This window comes from Agelaius tricolor, unplaced genomic scaffold (assembly GCF_023055355.1).
Source record: "Agelaius tricolor isolate 1412-34295 unplaced genomic scaffold, bAgeTri1.0.p SCAF_4, whole genome shotgun sequence".
NCBI lineage: Eukaryota > Metazoa > Chordata > Aves > Passeriformes > Icteridae > Agelaius > Agelaius tricolor.
In genome coordinates, this window is record NW_027269264.1 from 37,642,153 (window position 1) to 37,666,582 (window position 24,430).

A 24,430-nucleotide genomic window follows, 5' to 3' on the forward strand; every position below is an offset into this window, starting at 1 on the left:
TGTACAGCTCTTTGGAATTTCTGTCCTCTGAAGCATTCAAGGAATTTCATCATCTCATATGAAAACTCACCCAGACACCTGAAATCAATGGGCTCTTCACAGTAGACATTATGCCTTCTATCCTCCTGTATTCTCAATACAATGATCTAGGAGGTAAGTTAGAGCTGAAAGAAACAGTTATATGTTTAGATTGCCTCTAAAAAGTGGAAGAAAATCTTTTATGAGAGGCAGCCTTGGCTGTAGCAGCCATGAGATTGTAGAATTCTGTATTGAAGTAAGAGGTAGTGGGACAGCAAGAACGATTATAACCATGGACTTCAATAACAAAAGAAAATAAAAAAGATAATGTGGGCTCATTATTAAATGGAGATGGGGCCCTGATAAGAGGAGAAGATGAGAACGCAGAGTTCCTGAGTGCCTTTGCATCAGTCTTCCCTGGCAAGACCAGGCCTCAGGGATCCCTGACTGAGGAGACCAGGGTGAGGGAGTGCTGGGAGGAAGACACTTTCTTAGGGAAGGAGGATTTCATCTGAAACAACTATACAGACCTACTCAAGTCCATGGGCCCTGATGGAATGGATCCATGAGTGATGAGAGAGCTGGTGCACACTGTAACAAGGCTGCTCATGATCACCTTTGAAATATCATGAAGATCGGGAGAGGTGCTGAGGACTGGAAAAAAGGAAATCTCACCCCAGTTTTCAAAATGGGCAAGAAATAGGACCCAGAAAACAACAGGCCAGAATCCCTGGGAAGGTGATAGAGCACCTCATTCTGGAGGCCATCTCTGTCCATATGGAAGACAAGAAGGTGATCAGGAGTGGTCAGCATGAGTTCACTAAAGATGATCAGGTGTTTGATTGCCTTCTACAATGAAAGAACTACCTGTATGCATGAGGGGACAGCAGTGGGTATTGGCTGCCTCAACTGCAGCAGGGCTTTCAATACTCTTTCACAATGTTCTCATAGGCAAACTCAGGAGGTGTGGGCTTGATGAACAGCCTGTGAGGGTCATAATCGGTGGCAAAGGGTCTAGTTAGAGGCCTGGCACTGGTGGTGTCACCCAAGGATCAATACTGGGCCCAGTTTTATTTAGCTTATTCATCAATGGCTTGAAGGGCAGATGCCTCCTCAGCAAGTTCATTGAGGGCACAGAGCTGGGAGCAGCGGCAAATACCCTGGAGTGCTGTGCAGCCCTTCAGAAGGACCTCAGCAGGTTGGAAAGATGGACAAAGAACCATCTGAAATTCAGCAAGGGCAAGTGCAGGGTCCTGCACCTGGGGAGGAACAGCCCCAGGCACCAGCACAGGCTGGGGCTGCCCTGCTGGGGAGCAGCTCTTTGGAGAAGGACCTGGGGGTCCTGGTGGACAAGAAGCTTCCATGAGCCAGAGTGTGTCCTGGTGGCCAAGAAGGCCAATGGTATCCTGGGGGACATTGGGAAGAGCATTGCCAGCAGGTGGAGGGAGGTGATCCTGCCCCTGTACTCAGCCCTGGTGAGGCCTCACTTGGAGTGCTGTGTCCAGTTCTGGGCTCCTCAGGACAACAGAGACATGGAGCTGCTGGAGGATGCTGACAAAAGGATGGATCCAGGCTCTTCTCAGTGGTACCAATCAATGGAACAAGAGGCAATGGAAGAAGAGGCATAAACTGATGCCCAGGAAATTCCAGCTGGACATGAGGAAGTTCTTTACTGTGCAGGTGACCATGCACTGGAACAGGTTGCCCAGAGAGGTTGTAGATTCTCCCTCATTGGAGATATTCAAGAAGTGTTTGGACACAGTCCTGTGCCATGTGCTCCAGGATGACTCTGCTTGAGCTAGATGACCCACTGTGGTCCCTCCCAAACTGACCCATTCTATGAGAGATTGTAAATTATGTATTTTGTAGTGTCACTTACGTTAAAGGAGAAAGGTACACATAGTTTTTCTGCCACACCTTGATGCTCGCTATACAGGGATCATAGTGAGCTGCCACACCTTGATGCTCACTATACAGGGATCAAGAAGGAACCAAATCTCCAAAGTCTGAGATCTACTTTGAAATTTTCTTTTTTTTTCCCTTAAAAGAGGATCTTCAGATTTACCAGATAGTTAAAAAGGCGTGTCTGATGACAGAGAAGTCTTATTTATGTAGGATTCCTATACTCATATATAGGACAAGGATATAATTTCACTGATTTTTAATATCAGTACTTTTCTTAGGCTTGGGGATCCAGAATTGCAGCTCTTCTTTTTGTGCGCAAGAACCTCTATTTTCTTCTGAGAAAAAAATTTTATATAACATACATTATATGTATATATATATTACATAATAATGTACAGCTGATCTACATGTATTCTTCATATTAATCCCCCTTTTTCCTTAAAGTACGGTAAAAACTCTTCTATTCTGAGGTAAAGGTTTATCTCATATAGGTAGGTCTTTATAGCTAGTGTCAAACTTGGATAAGATGATATGAAAGCAATGCCAGAGAATACTGCTATGTACTAAGTGCTAAGTTATCTCTAGAGAGATGAGTGGGAAAGGAGACAACACAGGGAAATCAGAAAAAAATTAATGGCAACAACAGAAGATTTTCTTTAAAGACCTGAATAGTATTTAATGAGAAACACAGAGAAAATCAAAAAGAAGATATGTAGAAATAGGAACTGAAACAATACAATGAAAATTCTGGAAAGTGAAAGCAAAGGGCACTTATATCACTTGTAGATCACAGAATTATAGTTTATTAACTCTCAGACATGTCCTTCTTTATGTCTTGTAACTTCCCAAGAGAACGTGTATTACTCTGTTCAGATCCACAAGTGTTCTTAATAAGGCAGTGAACTTCTGGTGGTATTGTTTTAAAAAATCTAGCAAAAGGAACTAAGTCTTTCTTTATGTTTTTTATATTTTATGCATTTAAAAATAAATAACTGTCTACTCCCTTTTTAATTCCTTTCATGTTTAATTATGGCAACAAATGACAGCATTTATTATCTAGAATTTGCCAGTAGTCCTAAGAATTGGTTTGGATTTCATTCATTCTATTAGAGTTCATCTCCAGATGGATTAAATATCTCAGATATTCATAGGTTTTTTATAAAATAGCATACTATTACTATCATAAGTAAATTGATTGCTGCTCAGTTTTCTTTGCTGCTCATAACCCATCTTGAGTGATGCCTACTATATTTTTCTTTCATGCCCTCAGATGAATTATGAAACTATCTTTAGGCAAATAAAACATACTTTTCCTCATCAAAGAAAATATAAGTTTGGCTCTGAGACGAACATCTTGTGATCTGATGATTGAGCTCAGAAAGTATGTCTGGGTTAACCAGCATGCACTAGTTTTAGAGATGCAAGTTTCACTATGTATTGGTACTGGCATCTTTATAATTAACTGTTGCAATCACAAGCCACAAATTTTGGGATTGATTTTAAAAATAGTTACAGCATTTACACGCCTGCAATTTTAATTCAAGAATAAAATGTGCTCCATGTAATTTAAAATTTGGCTGCTGAAAGTCATGCAGACTATTTGTGAATTGAAATCTGCAGAGCATTTCAGTTCTCAGGAGATTATGGTCACTAAAGCACTGGAGTTTTGTTTTCTCTTAGGATTGCATTGACCAGTCATGAGGACATTTTATGTCTTTTATTATAAACTAAAAATCTGTAGATTTGAAAGCAGAATGTTTCTATCTAACCGCTTGTAATGATTCCCCCCAGTATTTAAATGAACATATTTTTCTGTGCTATTTAGATTACTTTTAAAAGAGACTATATACTCAGGGAAGAGTTCATAATTTAAAAATAGTTTTTCAATATGTGGCATAACCAACTTGTATCTATTGTCTGGATAAAAACAGCACTTCTAGCTTTTCCATTTATTTTTCTTGTCTTAAAAGTTATTATCTGTGTTTATTTATCTGAGATTTTTAATAAATAATATTTAAATTAGACAGCAATGACGTAAATTTTATATCCTGTATGACAAGATTCTGCAGAACTTTTAAAAATGGATTGATGTATCTCCTGGCATCAATTAAAGATTCTTCACTGTCAGTGAATAGTGTGTGTACTCTCTCACAGGTGATATGACCAACATTCAGTTAATAACACACTTGCAAATTTTTTAAAGCTGTGATAATTTGCAATCATAGAAGTTTAGAATATTTTCTTATTACAAAACTCCTCAAAAATGGATTTGTTAAGAGTGCCAGTTTTTAGCCAAATTTGAGAAGGAAATTTGTCCGATACCAGTAGGAAATGCAGTAAAAATATGACATTAGTATCATTGCTATCCAGTAAGTACATTTGTGAGAATGGTCTGCATTATTACAATGCTTAATTCTAAAGTGTGTATAAATTATTTTGAACCAAATATATTTGAGGAAAATATCATTATGAAGTCCACATTCAGCCTATTCAACCAGGAGAATTAAGGCAGTTTGTGATACAAAGGATAAATTATTAGTCAGAACTCAACATGAATTGTACGTCAGCTAGCTGTGCCACATTACTGGCATTGCTGTTTGGCTTGGCTTGCTAAATATTATTTCTTATTGTGGTGAAATGTGAGCAGAAAATTGCTAGAAATATTTCTGCTTAGGTTGTCAGGTCTGATTTGAATTATTGTCTTCTGTTGGCAGTTTTTGCGTTGAATTATAGTATTCAAGGTGAATCTTGTCACTTATTTTTCAAGAGCCAGAGGAGGATATTATTTCCTCCTACAAGGGAAGGCTGAGAGAATAAGATTTGTTCAGCCTGAGAAAGAGACAGCTTAGGTGTGACCTAATTGCAGGCATCTGGGATCCAAAGGAAGCCTACAAAAAAGATGGAGAGGGACTTTTTTTAAGAGCATTTACTGACAGGACAAGTGGGAAGGCTTCAAATGGAAAGAAAGCAGGTTTAGATTAGATATTAGGAAATAGTTCTTTACTGTGAGGCCGGTGAGGCACAGAACAAGTTGTCCAGTGAAGTGGATGCCCCAGTCCTGGTAGTGTTCAAGGCCAGGATGGATGGGTCTTTGGGCAACCTGGTCAAGTGGAAGGGTCCCTGCCCACAGCCTGGGTTTTGGAACTGTATGATCTTTAATGTCCCTTGCAACCAAGTCATTCTATGATTCAATGCATGTCTTAAAAACAAAGAGATGGCTGTGAGGTAATGTTAGCAGATATTTGAAGCAGGAGGTTTTAATCCCCATTTAATTATATTCATTTCACATTTTGAAATAAGTTAAATAATTGCTTCTCTTTTGAAGAAAGGTACAGGACTTTTTGAAGATTTTAAGTACAGATAATGCCATTATTTCAGTTTTATTACAATGCATGTTCAATAAAAACTGCATGTGAATTTCAAATACACATTTTAAAAATTCTAATAACCATCTTACAGCATGTTTTTAAGAGAGGAGGAAGGCAGTGTGTATTGCAACAATATACTGTCATCATATCAGTGGTTCTTTACTGATTTTAAAAAAAAACCCTCAGAAAATATGCTTAATAAACTACCTTATAATGTTCCCTTGGCAGTGATATACCATGTTTTGGCAATAATGATCAATTCCAGATTACCCTGTTGATGGTTAACAATGAAAGAGGAACTGGAAGTGCCAGGCAAAATGAGTATTCACAGAGACAAACTGCCTCTTTCAGAATGAAATATAGTTCTATTATTTTATTTAAAAATAATATAATAAAATATGATAAAAATGTAATAAAATAATAAAAATTGTAGGATAATATATGAAAGTGCAACACTGTTCCCCAGTATTGCTGTTTTGTTTCAAAGCAGAGCATATAAACAATAATTTTGCATTGAAGTGTGGTGACCACATTCTATTTGGTGGTGTTTTCTTTGGAAATTTAAGTGTCTTTACTAGGAGAGGATGGCAGACAGAGAATGGATTTTGTGCAATATACAAATAAAAACAAATTTCTAGTAAATCTATAAATATATTCCTTTTTTTTAGAAAACAACAGAATCATAAATTCGTCTCTGAGTAGGATAGCCTGAAATTGAAGGAAAATGAAAAAATTATTGTGGCTAGGGGGCATTCAGTCAATTTAAATTCTCACTGCTGTAGACTTTGGCCAAATAAAGTGGTATGGTAGAATGAATAATCAATGGGTCAAATACAATTATACTCAAAAATAAGAAGAGCAAGAATGATTAATTAATGATCTTTCATTTCATCCCAAGGTGTCCAGAAACAAGAAGTGGTGTGTAAAAGGCTGGATGACAGCTCCATTGTACAAAACAATTACTGTGACCCTGACAGTAAGCCTCCAGAAAACCAAAGAGCCTGCAACACTGAGCCTTGCCCACCTGAGTAAGTCATTAATCACTTAAGATGGACATCATTTTGCATAGAAAGATAAGTCTTCATAATCTGTAATAATTCCTGTTAACCAAATAAGATTCTCATCTAGTATTCATGACCTGCCTTATCAGAAAAGGTATTTGGGTTTGGTTTTTAGTTTCTTGTTTCTCTAAAATCAGCTCTGAAAAATGCATTGAGGATCTCTGCTTGACCGTGGAACAATAGTGATGTTTGAACTACACCAAACACTCTAAGTAAATAGAATCTAGCAAAACAGTTTCTTAGGATATGAGTGTCATATGCAGTGAGTAGTTCACAGAGTAGAACTGGGGACCATTCTTAAGGCAGCAATGATAAAAAAAATGTTGCAGTGAAACTTAACTTTACCCTAGTTATTAATATTGCATCTGAAATGTTTGCCATATTCTAAAGTACGTACAATGTTAACATTTGTGTTGAAGCGTTCACATGAGAAGTGGCAAATACAGAAACTTTCAAGAGGACCAAACCATTTCCTGGCAATAGTTTTGTCAAACTTTTTCTCCAGCATATTCAGTGTTGAAGAGTAATGCTGCATGCCTTTAGGATTAGGTGCTTAGATTCCATTTAGATTTATTTTTAAAGATAGCTGTATGCTATGTATTGATAATTAAAAACTCAGCAGCTCATTTGATCAAAAATGAAATTTGGCAAGGACACAAAGCATAGCTTACCTGTTTAGAAACAGTTGTGATATTTTGTACTAGAAAATAGTATCAACATGTGACAACAGCTTTCCTTATGCTTTGGGACAAGTAAAACTTGTGGAAAAGGTGGAACCGATACAACAGTTTATTGATTCCCAAGCTCTGGTTAATTTGACTTTGGTGATAATCTGAAGCTGTATTCCAACTGGGTCTGAAAATCATTAATGCTAATTAAATGCAGATATGGCACAATGATGCACAATGATCCAATACTGTGGTCATCTGTAAATGTCTCTTAGAAACTGATAAATTGTAGCATGGAGAACACTGTGAAGAACAAGACAAGATTATTGTGCATTAAATCACAGCAGGTCAATGAGCTCAATGAGCTTCCAACTGCTTCCCTGGCGTGGTACCTGGTTGCAGGATGGCAGAACAGTGTCCCTTTCACGTCATGCCCCTGTGTCACCTACCACACTCATTTGGCATAAAGCCAAGTGAAGCCATTGCTCTGCTGTTACCTTTAAGTGTGAACGAGCTCTGTCAGACAGGTCTAAATTAGGTCAAAATCATTGTCCCCACAGTCTATGTGTAAAAATATGTTTATCCTGGAAGGGTATTAATTTGTCCTCTGTTTAGATAACACTGTTTGACATGCCTCTGAGTGCACCAACTATGTGCACCTGAGAGCAGGACTTAAAAAGCAGTCATGTTTGATCAGTTCCTTTTTACCAAAAACATTCCAATCCCTTCCTTTGTGTGGCTTAACTATTAGCAAATTGGCATTTTACAAAGTAATGTTAACAAAGTTATTCCAAACTAGTTTCATTTTGGGGGGCTTTTTGTTGTTTTCCTTGGTTTAGTTTTTTGGTTTTGTTTTTGGGTTTTTTTAACTGACACTACTTAAAAAACTTCCACAAACTAACTAAACTGAGCCCACAAAGAGGGAAGCTTTTGGATTCCCCATCCAGTACAACAGGGACATTGATTAACATGGTGAAAGTCAAGACATAATGTTCAGAAAATGGGTAGAGTATATTAATTAGCATCTACTTCAACATATCAGAGCAATTCAACCCATGTCTGCCTCCATTCTGATGATCCCCCTAGAATCAATACGAAGTGCCAAACTAAGGAAAGGTTCTCAATTCCTGATTCTGTAAGTAGTCTAGTAGGAGACTGTTCAAATAACAGATAGTTATCCTAAGAAGTTTGGCTGTTTTGACAGAAAGTTTTATCATGCAGTAAGACTTTGTGTTTACATGGACTGGCCAAATAGTTCCCTTTTTAATTAGCACAATTCTACTCTTCTCCTGGTGCATACCAAAAGCAATGAAAATTATGTCCTTTCTAACTGAATACCAGTTACATTATACTTGATGTCTTTGAACAGCAGAAGGCTATGTTTATTTTCAATACTTTGTTATTACAATAAGTAACTCTTACATTTCAGATTTCAAGAAAATATAATTTCATATTTCTATGAATTATGAATAGTGCTGTCTTATCATACAGTTTAAATATTAAAGGTACCTGAGAGCAAAGTCGCTCGAGCAAATTGTAATATCAATTAAAAATTAACTCCGCAGCCTCTTGAAAGCTCTGAATAGCTTCAGATTCTCCCTATTGTGGTAAAGGCACAAGATTTTTTGATCTTATGCCTCTTAAGAATCACAAATTAACTTCCTTTTTCTGGGAAAGTAACAACAGAATGTGACATAATTTTTTCCATCTCTGCGTTGATCTAGTTTCATGTTAGGATATATTACATATAATGTAACACAAAAGAGGATAGCAGAACTTTTTTTTGACATCAGCTTGAGAAAAGACATCTTATGAGGTAGCTCCAGACATGCCTCAGGAACATCCACAATGACTGATATGCCTGGCATTTTTGGCATTTTGGCAACATTTGATAGCATACTAGACTTCAACTTCATCCTTTGCAAGGATGGCTCAGGCGAGTAACTAATCAACATATTAAATACTGAAGACCAAATGTGCTCGTCAATATGAAGAGATATTTCTATTTAATTGAGCGGCATTAGTCATTCATAAGTAGGAATATATAATATTACAGCCACATTAATAGCCACTTTAATCTCTGCAGAAGCACAAATCAATCTAATTTTATTTACAGTTCTTGGTTTCTACTATGTATGCAGAAGCCCTCAGAAATTCCCTCTACAACCTATAGTGCAATTCTTTAAATTTTAAAGGAGCTTGTGGAGATGATTGTTTTTATCAGACGAATTCCTGTCTTACTAGTGTTTGCTTCAGTTTAAAAGATGAGAATATTTTACATTTCAGTGTAGCCTTTTATTAATAAGTTTACAAATGTCTCATTATCTGATGAGAATTAACTCTCAAAAAGTCCAATTTTGAGATCAAATTATTTTATTGTAATGATACCAAAGAGGCAAACATCTTGGCTTTTAACTTGTGATATAACTTTCAGCAATAGTTCCCAAACATTTCCAGTTGCAAACCACTTTCACAGAAATTATTTCAGGCAAGTCCAATACAAATCTACATAAATACCTTCAGTTTTGTCAGGCTCAAACACTCCTTTCTAACTACTGTAGGCTAGGATGGAAATTGCTGCTCTTGAAAAATACAAAAGAGTGTTATTATTGGAAGATATGATTGCAGTGAGGCATAAATTAAAATATTTAGTAAAAAGACCCATAAATTTCTACTTTATATCACCATGAATGTATGTATTGTTAAAAATTACTTCGGTTTAGTGATTTAAACTATTTGCATTCTTGGTTTGTGTAGTTATCAACTCTGTTTCTGAAAAGTGTTTAACTGAGCCTCCTAATGTTTTCTATCCAGATGGTTTATAGGAGATTGGTCTGAGTGCAGTAAGACCTGTGATGGAGGAATGCGTTCGCGGACAGTTCTCTGCATCAGAAAGATTGGCCCCTCTGAGGAGGAGACGCTGGACGCTGCCAACTGTTTAACACACCGGCCTGTTGAGAAAGAGCCCTGCAACAACCAGTCCTGTCCCCCACAGTGGGTTGCTCTGGACTGGTCAGAGGTAAGGAGATTTCACTGTATTAGCTCATTGGTGATAGCAGAGGCAGGACCTCTGACCACTGAATAGTAGTACATTTTCTGTCAGGGCTTGCTAAGTAAAGGGTTGGTAGGAAAATTTCCGAGAGGACGTTTCACCTGTGCCTCATTATTTTGTTTCCTGCCTCTTATGAAAATGCCCATGACCTACAGTGTCACTATAGCCCTAAATTAGCTCCTTCTCTCCCACAGGTATCACATACTGGTTTCTCACTCTGTTATCAAGTCTAGGCTTTTATGCAGCAAGATCATGTAATGATTTTGTACAAAATCATTCTGATTTAAAGACACAAACTCTGCTAAACCTCTGGTTGTGATAATTAATCAGGGTTGTGAAAAACTACCAGGCTTCTTTCTGGTATGAATTTTCTTGTGTAGCTTGGCAGACTGTTTTGACTGATGATACCATTTTAATAGAATGAGAAAAGTTTTTTTAGTTTTTTTTCCTGTTAATGTTTTCCAGAAATATCATATAATATATTAAAATCCTTATAGTACTATAAATAGAAACATTTTTGTATGTGTGTTTATATGAATTTCTGACAGAAACATGAAAAGGAAAACAAGAGTGAACTTAAAAAATCAGGAGTTGAATACTCCTCCCATTTAAACCAATGACAAACCTTGCTAATTTTCTCTGGAATGCAAGATATGAAGTTTTCTTTTCATACTCAAAACAAAGCATATTACAAATAAAACAATTAAAGAACTGTTTTATCTGCTTATACACTTGTTGACACTCAATATAATTACATGTTCTTAAAATTTTAAGTGATTATTTACAAGAAATTGTGTATCCTTTTGGTCATTTTGCAAACATACTGGTTAGATGAAGTCCTCAGGAAAATGTAAGCCTGGTTTTATCAAATTGAAATGAAAACTAAGGATGTCTTTCCCACTGGAATGTAGTAATTCTTATCTAGTGCCATAAGGTTTTTCACACATTGTGATAGTTGAGCTTTGACAGAATTAATCTACCCCCTCTAAACTACTCCCTTTATATTTTTCAGGATAATTATTAAAAAAACCCGAAAAACTATTCTAAGGATTTTTTGGGAAGAGCCTTATCAGACAAACACATATAACTTGTCTTAATGACTTCCACAAAGGCATGAAATTCTAGAAGCATTTAGTAATAGAAGATAATTTTTCCTTGTTTGGCTTATCTGGATATTTTCTTTTCCTTTTCTTTGGAAGCGTACAGTCTTTTTGTTAAATTTTACTGGGGTTTATTATTTTTAGTCATTCAGTATTATTGAAGGCAACTTATTTCCTTCTTTCACTTGCATTTCTGGGATCCAGTGTAGTCCATCTTGGTGGAATTTTTGCTATAACTCCACAAAATGGAGTGTTGTTTTCTTCTTGTACCAATAGCTGGAGAAAGATCTTCTCAGATGGAATCCTACATTTAGATTCAAGATTGTGTCTTCAATTAGTACTAGAAGGAAGATGCTCCTAAACTCAAAGTTTAGTCCTTGTTGCTTGTTTGCTGACATCCTCTGTAGATTATGGAACCTCACAGGTCCATTGCGTTTTGACATTTTGACCCAGCCCTTTCAACATTGTCACTTTTCTGTTTGTTTTGACAGACTGATGTGATTTTTAAGCACTCAACTGGGAAGGGGCACATACTTCTACATCCTACTTAAAAAGTCAAGTGTTTTGTACAAAATACATGTGGGAGAATGTACTGAAAACACTCCTTGGAATTTGAACCCCAACTGATCAGTCATGATCATGACTTCAAAGACCTCACATATTAACTGTCATTGGGTTTTGGTTTCTATCATTAGTATTATTTGTGTAGTTCTACCAGAGATCTTCTCTTACTTCCCTCCTTCATCTGGTTTTCTAGTAGGCAGTGTGCACAAGATTTAGTGTTGAAGTATAAGGACCTTTGAAACTTCATATGTTTAGTCCTTATCAAAATTCTGAATACTGAATTACTGTATATAAAGAGATGTACCTTGGTAGAAAAAGATTGAATAGGGTAGAAAAGGTTACATTTTAAGGATAGTGATTATATATGCATTTTGCATTCTGGATTATAAACTTCAAATGCAAGATTCATCTTTATGCAGCCCAGTTTAAGATCCTAAATCCAAGTGGAGATAACATTTGGAATAAGCCTTTTCATTCTATATGGACTAGTTTAGGTGCCTCCCTCTGGAGATTTTCTTCTTGTTTTGAAGTATATGTAGATAGAGATGTAAAATTTTACATATTCATAGGGTATATCCTTAAATAATACTGTGGAGCTGTTTGAAAATTTCTATAAATTACTCAAAGATACTTTAGGATTAGGCATAAAACTATTAAGTTTGCCTCACTCAAGTAATTTTTTTATATTAATCTTAGGGGTGTTTCTTTTTTCCCCAGTGATATAGTGAGTTGTTTTGGATGTGTGGAAAGTCTTTGGTATGTGATTTCTTGAATATTGCTCCAGTTCCACATAATGTTGTTTTCCAAATAATGTTTTGTGACTACGTATTAAAGGCATTTCCAGTCTTGAACAGGTTAGCATAATCTGCATGTAAAGTTTATGCTGTCGAAAACTGATTCTGATCCAAATACTGCAGATATGCTTATGGAATAAAGGTGAGCATGCCAATAAAGGGACTGATTTGGGAGAGTTCTTGAGTTTTAATTTTGCTAGTGCTCGTCTCCTCCTCATTATGCAGTTGAGCTACTGTGTATGACAGTTAATGGTCAGTAGCAAAAACAAAGGAGAATGGCAGTGGCACCATGGTGAAGGAAGATGGTGAAAAGCCAAAGTGATCATCAGCCCTTTTTCAAGTGGCTGTTTTATTGTCTGCTTGCTGTCAGAATAGCACAAAAGTGATAAAAGAAGAGAAAACTGTGAAATAAGGGTTAAAATTTAAATAGGAAAGGAGAGGAAAGCATACACTGTAGGAGAGGGTATAATATTTTGATATATCTAAATGATGTGGTTTCTATGAAATCAAATCCAGCATTTCTCTTTCCTTTTGTGTATTGATGAAAAATGTATTCATTATCTGTGGATAAAGTGAAGTGGATGAAGACTGTACTAAGGTGATACTAAGAACATACTGTCTTATTTTTAATTATTGAAATAGTCAAACTAGTTTCATAATAGTGTTACATGTGGCAGGCCTTTCTACTTTACAGTGTTTTCTTAGGCCTGACATAAATAGTAACACTGTAGTCTAAATATAAACAGCAAAGGAAATTTAAAACTTAGAAAAACTTCACATAATGAAACAATCTTCAGTCAGCTTGTTTGTGTTTCTAAACATTTAAAAATTATTATTACTGTATTGTGATTATAGTTGAATTGTAAGATCAAAAATCATCATGTCCTGCTTTACAAACAGCATTTCTGAGAGTTTCATTGGTGTTTTGCTGAGATTTTAATTATTTATTTGGATAAATATTTTTTTTCAGTGCACACCAAAGTGTGGCCCAGGATTCAAACACCGAATTGTCCTGTGCAAAAGCAGTGATCTTCTAAAAACCTTTCCAGCTGCGCAATGCCAAGATGAGAACAAACCGCCAGTGCGCATCCGCTGTAGCTTAGGCCGATGTCCTCCTCCTCGCTGGGTTGCTGGAGACTGGGGACAGGTGGGACACTTCATGCAAGTCTTCATTGCTGTTAGTCTCCCACATTAGCACCTCGTAGCCTAAGATATCCCTGGAGGTAGATAAGAGATGGTTCCTATGGCTGAGGGAAACAAAAAGATTCTCCCATTTTGTGTCAGATTGAAACATGATTCTTCATGATGCTTGTCTAGAGAGTAATCTTGTTTCTACCGGATGAGTTTCTACAAGCACTTTAAAGAAAAAAATCCTTACTTTTTTAGAGTATTTTGGAGATACAACAGTGTTGCAAGGTGTACTATTTTTAAAACATGCTTAACTTCCTTGAGAAACATGATGGAAATATAAAGCCAATTCCTATTGTAGTAGCAGATCTGTGTATATGTCTGTCTCTGAACAAAACCACACTTTGAGATCAATATGATTTTTTACGTAAGATATTGAGTTACCATACAGGGAGCTAAATTACCACAGGACAGGCCAAATAATGTCACCTTTATGCAGTGCTTCAAAATATGATTTACTAAGTTTCCTTCAAAATATGATTTACTAAGTTTTCTTCTTCATTGATCATGAACAAGATGTTTTTGCATCTCATTTGCGATCAATGGCCTGCTTTTAGAATATTAAATGAATGAATAATTTTCTGTTTGCTGAGCAATTTTCCACTAATGAAAATGAAACATTTTAGTTTAATTACCCCGTGGAAAATAACTTGCAATATTATAGTCTAGCTGGCTTTTTTTTCATGGTGATTCTTCCAATCCACTTTTATATTTAACTAATATTATACTAAAATTGTAACTATTTAGTTACAGAAATTAAAAATATTTTGAAACAGCAAAGTCTATTTTTTTGAAAGATGTTTACTTTTCCCTTAAAAAAAGTCCTGTAGAAGATTTGGATTCTTGTTTTCTTTGTTTTTTCTTTCTTTATTCTAAAGTCTCAGTATGACACATGAAATTGAGTAAATTATATTTTAATATCTCAAATCTGAACTTTTCAGGGAGTCAATATTGCATTGCACTTTCTTTTCTTTGAAAGATGAGTACTCATACGTATTGTAAGAAATTCTGGAGTATTTTGTGATAATTCTTTTCTCTATTAATGAAACATCTTCAGATGCCTGTCTTCTTTAAAATTTGTGGATGTAGTATGTTTCTGATTGCTTCCTGTTGCTTTATTTTATATTTAAAATTTGGATGCAAGGTTTTACATTTTTTTTCTCCTTCTTTAGTGTTCTGCACAGTGTGGTCTTGGGCAACAGATGAGAACAGTACAGTGCCTGTCATATACTGGACAAGCATCCAGTGAGTGTCCAGAAACTCTCAGACCTCCATCAATGCAGCAGTGTGAAAGTAAATGTGACAGTACTCCCATTTCCAATACAGAGGGTAAGTCTGCCATCTTAATATAATTTATTCTGAAAAGAATAAAGTGACATAGTCAGCATTGCTGCACTGGTAAAAGTCTAGATGCCATCATCTCTCAGGCTGTGAATGACTTTTTAAAAATTATTTTCTGTTTAGTCATTGTAGCTCAATGGTAAAGTCAATGAAAACCTAAATACACATTGTTTTTTTGAAAAAAAATATATAGCCTAAGTAATGGAAAAATACTATTGTTTGTGTCATTGATTTGCTAATCTCTTTATTGGTTCAATGGAAATGTTTATAATAGCAGGGGGAGATAATACACTTTTCATCCACTGACCTTCTACCTGCCTAATCAGTGTTAAACACAACAATGTAGTGGCAAAAAATAGTAAATTCCCTGTTCATTTGAAGACTGGGACCATAGATTTTGTGCTACATGGTTCTTGGAAGAACAAGTCTGTTCTTACACTTTGACATCCTTTCAGCTTCTTCTAACTAACTTGAAATTTTTTTAAAATTTATAATGCCTGTTCAAAATAATTACAGTATTTTTTGCATTATAAAGTCCAATTTAATCAGACTATTGACTAACTTCATCAGAATGTGTTTTTGGTAGTGGATATATGAGATAATATTGTGCAAATAAGCTTATTCATATTTATAAAATACTTCAGATCTGAACGTGTAAATGGTCTAGACCAAGCTAGGTTAGGAAATGCAGACTTCAAAGTAGACTTGGAGTTCTAGGCAGTAAAAAATGTTTCCTCATCGATTATAAAATTGGGAATAGTTGCTCATGAGATAAGTACAATTCCTTTTGTGTGGAAGGGGAGAAGGAATAGAAAATTCTCCAAACTATCAAGAGATTACACAGCAAAAGCAGTCGTTCTAAAACAGTTATTCCCAAATTTTTTATATTCCCTAAATTTTGAGTACATGACCACAAGGTTGCTAGCACTGCTGCTTTTAACACAACTCATCTCTGTGCAGTATATAACTGAGTAGTTTTTACATAAAATCTCCTACTACATTGGGGTTTAATGTCCTGTTTATGTGGAACAAATGCTCTGATTTAAATTTTTTTAATGGCAAGTTTGTCCCATAGTCTACTCAGATTTGGTGGTCATTCAGTGCCTAATCTATCCATCAATGTCCAAGCCATAGATTCAAAATTGCTATAAAAGTCTGGCAAATAGAGATGGAAAGTCTGTGATGAAATGGGAGCATACTAAAATTGTCCCAGAAATACACTTATGCTTCAATGTATGAACACTGAAATTCACTGTTTTTGGTAAAGTTTGCATTGTTTTTGTTTAGTGCTCTCATGAAATCTTTAAGTGATAACTATCAATCTAGGAAAATTTCTGCCTTTTAAATCTCACAGGCTACATGTTATTTTATTTCCAAACACAGACGTTGATTTCAGTCCAAAGTAAGGAAGGTAATAAATTACTTATAAGTGGACACGATTAAGTTCCAGTCTCCTCTTAATTTCTAGATGACAAGGTCATATTGTTATTTATAGTAATTACACTAGTAATTCTTCAATATTATCAGAAAATATGCTAATCTCTTGTAGAAGAATGCAAGTGGGAGTTTTCTGTGTGTGATCTCTGTGGCCTGAACTTCCCTACAGTAGAACTGTGCAGACTAGCTACGTACAGTGAGTCTGTTGGTAATTATGTTTTTAGGGACCCACACCTTCACTGGAAAATTTTTAGGATCCACAAATAGAAAATATTGAAAAACATTTATGCTGTATTCCAGATGGTTGTAAGCTCTTTGGCCTGCACTCTGAGAGAGCCAGGTGCAAGCCAGCTCCTTACTGACAGCTTTCCAGGCTCATTAGCACAGTTAGGGAGAACCAAAGGGGAAAAGATATAGTACAGTATCTTCTGAAGGATATAATTCCCAACACATTGCCACTTAGCATCCCATTTTTGTTTATGTCCCACGCTGGAGGTATTTATCTCAAAATTCATTTAACAGTTTAAAATGCTTTGATCATTTCAGAAGAATTTTGTTGCAATCTGTGAAAGACTAAGGTTGCCCTATTCCAAAATTAGGCAAAAATTCTGTCTTCAAGGTATTTTTTCAATACTTGTACAAGTATTTCTTATATATGTATATATTCTAATTTATACATTTTACAGCTGCTCTTAAATAGTGAATAGTGAATAGGAGAAGTACAAACAGAATTTGCAGAATAATGTTCAGGTTTGACACATTTTCTGCTTTAAAAAAGTCCTGACATCTCTTAGTTCAGTTAAGTGTCAGCCTTTAAACAATGAGGCTTATCTTTTTAACCATCCTGGAGATGATGAAAAGATTTCAAGAGCTAACTAATCCTAAAGAGCACAACTATTTTTGAAAAAGTAGCATTTTCTGTGAGAAATTTTGGAGCTATGATATTTTGTCATGAATATATTTGTGAGTGGGGCTTGCTGTGCTTCTGTGCTTACTTCTGTCACTCCGCAGGTACAGTGGGATGTGATCTGACTATCAGTACTTGGGTTTCAAGGAAGGAATCAGGTCTGTCAGAGAGAGGGTTTGTCCACTTTGGCATGCATGCATGTAGCAGAGCATACCTGCCCACACACAGGGACTTTGTCCATGTGCCACCTCGTAGCACTGCCTCGTGCTTTGGGCTCCATGGTGGGGCAAAAGCAACTTCAGCAGCAGCACACAGGTCTGCAGCAGGGTCAGCTTATCCGGGGGGCTCTCTTCCTGTTTCAAACCCCAGCAAACCTGACTCCCTTTGTTTGCTAAACACCTGTGCTTGCAGACTATGGAGCCTGTTCAACAATTTCTTAGCAATTTTATTTTGCTAAAGATAAAATCATACAGAGTTTTGAGGAAGCTTGAGCCACTCTGCAGTGTAATGATCCTGTTGGTGGTGAAGCTTGGAAAATTTTTCTTTGGGAAAGTATATGATGTTTGTGTAAAACAAGAGTCAAAGTTTTGGGGATACAGAATTACTAAAAGAAAGTTACATTGAATCTTGTAATATTTTACATGTGCCTTACCTCTGGGGTTTTCAGACTTTTCATTGGTGGTTTATAATATTGTAGATGTGGTTTTGATGGGCTGTCACTGATGAGGGTAATGTTGCGTTCTCTGCTGGAAGTGAACTATAGGCATCATCTACCATACCACTTGAAACCTATTCAGAATTTTTCTATTCTCTTAAATAACATATATGTCTGCTGAATCTATGCTGCTAAAGCCCATCTAAAAATTTACCTGAAAAATTGTTTTGTCTATTTTTATGTAATTTCAGTTTTTCTTGTATTTTATATGATACCACTTTGCAATTTCTTTAGCTGGAGGCACAGTAACATTTTGTGATTTTTTAAATGTAAAATGATAGTTAATATCATAATATTGCCTGATCTAGTCACAAAGTTCAGCAAGGCAGAAGTTGTGCATGTAGCTTACTGAAACTCATTACCACTTGTTGCTAGAAACAAAAAGAACTCTGCTAGACCTTCTCCATTCAACCACGGTCCTTTGAAATATAGGCTACTTCATCAGCCACCATTATCTATTTCAAAACTGATTTCTAAACCAGAAGTTTTGGGAAACTTCAAGATTTTCTCTCATTGCTGTCCAAATGGCATCAGCTGAACAGGTCCAGTTTTACTCAAGAGGAAGAATAACATAAAAGAAACATGAAAAAGAATCATTTGAAGTCCTACTTTTAGCAAAAATTGAGTTACTGGCTTTACATGTGTGTAACTAAACACAGTGTGTTGGAGGGTTATTTTTGCAATTGAGTGAACATTTTATGTCTTGTGCAGATCAAGTGAACCTTTTTATTTTTCACTTCATTTTTAATTCACCATCTGTCTCTCTTATATTCCCAGTCTTCATGAGTATGAGTACCTGAAATGTTTCTGGAAGAGTCTTGACCTCTTTTGTGAAGAGTTTTTGAAAGTCAGTCAAATAAAGTGACCATGTGTGGTTGCTGGTAGAGAAATATATCTGTTTCAACCAGCTACTCACAACATCTTTTTTCCTGTCAATCAATTATGTTTCCGTTAAGAATTAAAAAACTAGAAAAGCAGTATGTCAAACATCATTTCATGGTGTGAAAGAATTGCAGTGAAAGCACTACGTCTGTGGTAATGAAATTAAAATTTAAATAATTTCCTAACCACTTCTTGCTTAGCTAAAAGCATGCATATTATCAGAAATACTGGTCAGTACAGACCTGGAAGTTCAGCCTCATTAATGTTTTCCTAGGTTCAAATACTGAAAATTCTCATCTGCACTCAATTTGCTACTACAGTATGCTTGCAAGTGTTAATCCACTATCTGTAACAACCTGTCCCACAGCAAGAATCATGTACTAGGAGATTATATGGAGACTGAAGAGCTGTAGAACCTGAGTGTGTCACTGAATTCACAGATGTAGGTCTTTCTCAAGCTGTATCAGGATAAGAACTGAGCACGGATCGAACTATTCAATTCCCCATTCCCATCTTCTTTCTACAAGTGCAAAAAATGAGCCAGGGGAGAACTACAGCATATTCCAGCTCCTGTAATGTACTCACAAAGTCACTTTATATGCAACCTGTGTGGGATGCAAAAGAATGAAACCCTCCTCTGTGGGGCTGAGCTCTGTTCTCCCTTCCTGGGAAAGCTACATGCTGACACAACAGGGCAGCTGAGGCAGTAAGCCTCAGCATATAGGAAAACACAACTCTGAGAAAGAGCTTTTACGTCTATTACAGGCATAAAAGTGGCTTTCATAAATTGTGGATGTGTGGAACCATGCTTGAAGTATAATCCACCATTCAGTTTGGTCACTGAACTCACCCTGTTGGTACCATTATTTGTAACACTTGTGTAATATTCTCCATCCCTGTTAGCTGAAATGCTCATTCTGTTTTAAGGATTCTTACGAATGCACAGGCATGGTATCAAATAGTGTGAATCATCATAATGATAACCTCTTGTGGATGAATAAAATAACTGCTGAGAAGGAAGTTAAAAGTAATGTAAAAAAAAGAACTCACATGTTCTAACTGTGTAATCACTTATCCCAATAAATGATAGCTCTTCCAAGGCAAAGACTACGCACTTTTAAATGTCTGAAAGCCCTGCAAATATTTTTATGGCTTTTAAAATTTGCAATATTGTATGCACTAGACTGTACTAGAAAGAGTAGTTACAAAGAAAGCAAGATAGATGGATAGATGAGAAGCATGTTAAACATCAGATTTTCTTTGTACTTTAATTTATATATCTGTACTTTAATTTATATATCTAATTTATATTTTTTTTCTCCCTAATGTTCTTAATTATTAGAGTGCAAAGATGTGAACAAAGTGGCCTATTGCCCACTGGTGCTGAAGTTCAAGTTCTGCAGTCGAGCATACTTCAGACAGATGTGCTGCAAGACCTGCCAAGGACACTGACCCACAGGAAGCAGAAGAATGTGCCTTGTTATTATCATTGTGGAAGAGTGTCCATCGAAGAGAGCCACACAGTGGAATAAGATTGACGTCCTTGCAAATGCATTACCCTGTGGAAAACATAACCACTGGTCAGCCCCAGCTGACAGGATTTCAATATTATTTTAACTTCTGTGAAGTGGGATTTATTAATCCAAAGTGCTGGACACAGTATGAGGGGATCCCAAATTTGAAAAATTCACACAACACATATAGAATAGCTTACTGTGGAACATTTGTGTTCTTTTGACTAAATCCAAATAGTCTGTTTACATCCATGGACCATTAAAATAACTTTTATTATGGACTTAGCAATGACACTGAATCCATTTCTATTTAAAAGTGTTTAAAATGTAGTTCTTATGAGTTGGTTTACTATAGAAGTAAAGAAGAATCAAAAAAAAAGTTAAGTCATAGCTTAAAAATCTTAACTATTTTATCTCTTGACACAGCACCACAATTTAAATTATAAAATGAGCTTGGAAATGTTATTTAAGGAGCAGAAATTTTTTAGAAAAAAAAGTATTTTTCCTTCATTCCACCTATTTCCCTTTGGAGTAATCCATATTTCCTGAACACTGCTGTGAGCCATATATAAAGCTATACTAAATAGAACAACCATGAGGGACTTTAGTTTTAAGAGGTGCAACAGTTATTGCAGTGGTGCATGAAATACAAGTGTGCTATGAAACAAAATGAAATCTTCACTGCAGGTTTATAGCCATCTTACCATTGTACAAGTGAAACAGATCTCCACTGAAAGGAACATATTTCAGTATCATGGGGGAGGCAGACCCCAGCAGTGGTGAAGACTGGATTGCCAGTTCCTTCACTACTACCATAAAGGTTGTTTAGGACTTGACTCCAGCTCACTTTTGTTTACAACACCAGCCACAAAGAAGAAACAACTTTGTAGGCTTCTAGACCTGGTTTACATGTTAGCTTTGATTCTCCAAAACTAAGGAATTTGAATGCAAAAGATAAGCCTATTGTGTAATAGCAACAATCCCTTGCAAAGCTGAAAGTTAAAATGGGTTCCAGATGTTCCCTCCTTTGATACCATAGCAGAGGTACTGTTTATGAGAAGGAATATGTGAATGTTCTATTCAGGAGACTGCATCTGAGTGGCAAGGATTGCAACCAAAGAATAAGTGACTCATGGAGGTATCTAGGTTCTGTTCAAATGAGAAGTCAAAAGTGTGCTTGAGCCAAGAGGCCTGTGGGACTATCAGGAGTAAGGCACACTGGAAAAGGGATGGCTGTAGTGAATTCTGGCCACCTTCACCTAAATGGCCAGGTACCTATGTGAAGCTGGACCTTATTTAAGCAAGGGACAGCTTTCAGCATGAGACTGGAACAAACTCATGCCAGTAAATTAGAATCTAGATGCCTTAACTATTCACTGCCATGCTCCACTCATTCATATTACCCTATTTTTAATATTCACCAAATACTTTGTGTTTTTAAAAGTGAAACCAAACTTCTTAGGCAAGTCACAATTAGGAATATAACATTTAAAACTTAATTGTCATGCTCCTCTTCCCCTTCACTTTTCAGCAACAGTCTCAATAAGGAGATGAGGAAAGTAGGTATTTCTTTATAATAATATATTGTACTTGAACATTTGCATTTTGCAACAGGTCCTTCATGAATGTGATTGTGTGTCCAACTATGACTCCTTTGTTGTAAAGCAGTTAAAATTATGTGAACAATAATATGTGTTACAAATTCTAACTCAAATAGCACTTTTAAAAAAAAGGTAATCTTTTCAGCGAAAAATAATTTCAAAATATGAGATTGAAGTGTACCAATGTATTTTACCAATAACAAACCAAATATGTTGCACACTACTTACTAATGTGAATTAACATGGAACAATAGATACTGTTAAGAGGACTCATACTATGAAATTCCCCCAAAATATTGACAATCTGTCAAGGGGTTTTGTGTAGCCCCATGTCTATACTCATGACCATCAAATTCTGTCATCTGCTACCTCTTGCCAGTATTTCCACTTCTGTACACTTGTGACCAGTGGAATTAATTTTCAGTTGGCTTGCATGTATTCACATATGCTTGTTATCTGTTGCTCTCATCACCATGTAAACAACTCCTGTTAAAACTGACACCAGTCGATAAAAACATCCCAAGTTTTTGGGAGTTGCACATAGAGATTAAGGGCAGTACGTAGTGCTTGTCTGTTAAGTGAATTGACTTCCTGTATCCTTTTGACAGAACACCTTGGTGCTAACATGCCCTGGTTAGATCAGATGTATGATGAAAAGGTAAGGGGTTGTTACAACATTCCCTAAGCAAGAGGCCTTTTTGTATCAAGGTCCAGTTTTCGCCAGGGCATGATTTTTTTTATCAGCTAATGTGTCATTTCAGCTAATGAGAAAAGGGTTTTCTCTGTATTGAAAAGAAACCCCTTTTTTTTTACCTCACTTCGGACATGAAAATTGTAAGGAATATTTCCAAAGACACATTTTGCTCTCTTACTGGTGCTAGAACACCGGGGATTCTGATGTTTACTCTGCAATATAACAGCACTGAGGTTGGAATTTAAAGAACTGCCTGGAGCAATGTTGAATTGTATTGTTAAAGGGAACAAAACACAGAATGTATGTGGATTTGCAAACTAAGCAACACTACAGACTAAGACTAAAATATGAAACCTAATTCAAAGAAAAATAATTGGTTTCAACAGCACAGTTCATTGCTGCTGCTACACTGTAGCCATCTATATAATCTAAGCTAAATAGTGTTATATTCCTAAATAGTGACAAAAGGAGTCTTTGTGCAGGCTATAAATATAACAGACCTAGAATCAAATAGTAAAATACAAGATGCAGAAACCTGGTGCCAGTACTTCCACTGAGCAATACTATTAGCTGATAAAGATCAAAAGAGAAATAAAAATCTAAGATTAATCCTTCAAGGTGTATACATCCAAAATAGTCCATTTCGTTAGGAACTTTATAAAGGAGTGAATGTCACATAGATATCCTTAATAATACAGACTGAAATTACCTTTGTATTATTGTGATTAGTTGCTTATTATTTTATACTCAGTATTAATGTGGTACACTGTTACTTTATTATTATTTTTGCTTTTGTAAATTATATTCTAATTTATTGTCATGTTTCTTAACACTTGTTCTACATGCATTCTCCTGCTTGTAATAAAAACAAAAATATTGTAACACTTGATGCAGTGAAACTCCACACCAGGCACAGATTTGTTTTTAACATAGATAATTTAGTAAAATAAAAGTGCAGCTTTTAAGATTGATACCCATGGTACAGTTGTCTCTTCCCTGACTTACAGTTACTAGAATTCTGTATGCTTAATGTTTGCTTCATCCGATGCATCAAAATATATATAAGGTGTCTTCTTTGAAGTAACATCTATGTTATGCTAGAATCCTGTCCTGGGCAGCAGCAATATTTGTCATATATAAGCAAATAAGGAAATAACAAAAAGGAAAAATCAAGAATATGGTCATGTACATTATTAAGTTATATTTTAGCCTAAGCAGTGATGTAGATCAAGAATGAAATTAATGGCAGCAAAAATATTCTGTACTTCTTGGAATTATTTCGTTTACAGCCAGTCAATAACAATAAAATGTCCTTCTTGCATTGAGCTTTTAAGGTTTTATCTGAAGTTTATCTGAAGCCATGGTGTTTTTATATATAGATGTAAAGAAGTTTTATATAGATATATGTAAAGCTGGACTATATTTATGGTTTTTATATAGATATAAAGAAGAAAGTCATTTCAGTAGACTTGGTGCTTGGGTAACGGTTGCCAAGAGATGCTTCCTTTCTTACCTGGCACAGTGTAAATAACTTGCTATGGAAATCTCTGATCAAGTCCTATGAAATATTTCTTATTTCTGGATTAAAATCTAGTTTCTGGTTTGATGAACATAAACACTC

At 35.9% G+C, this 24,430-nt stretch overlaps 1 protein-coding gene across 4 annotated transcripts in view; it reads left to right on the forward strand.

Moving 5' to 3' along the window:
- Positions 1-23,780, forward strand: part of ADAMTS6 (ADAM metallopeptidase with thrombospondin type 1 motif 6) — a 143,162-nt gene extending 119,382 nt beyond the window's left edge. For 3 of the 4 annotated variants that reach the window (XM_071425335.1, XM_071425338.1, XM_071425337.1), the window contains exons 21-25: positions 6,190-6,319; positions 9,835-10,039; positions 13,501-13,677; positions 14,891-15,047; positions 20,343-23,780. In XM_071425335.1, the coding sequence (XP_071281436.1) occupies positions 6,190-6,319; positions 9,835-10,039; positions 13,501-13,677; positions 14,891-15,047; positions 20,343-20,452 (779 nt within the window). In that variant the 3' untranslated portion in view covers positions 20,453-23,780. Of the gene's footprint in view, positions 1-6,189; positions 6,320-9,834; positions 10,040-13,500; positions 13,678-14,890; positions 15,048-20,342 lie in introns of those variants that run through there. The other variant, XM_071425339.1, reaches the window with a different exon arrangement.
- The last annotated feature ends 650 nt before the right edge of the window (positions 23,781-24,430 follow it).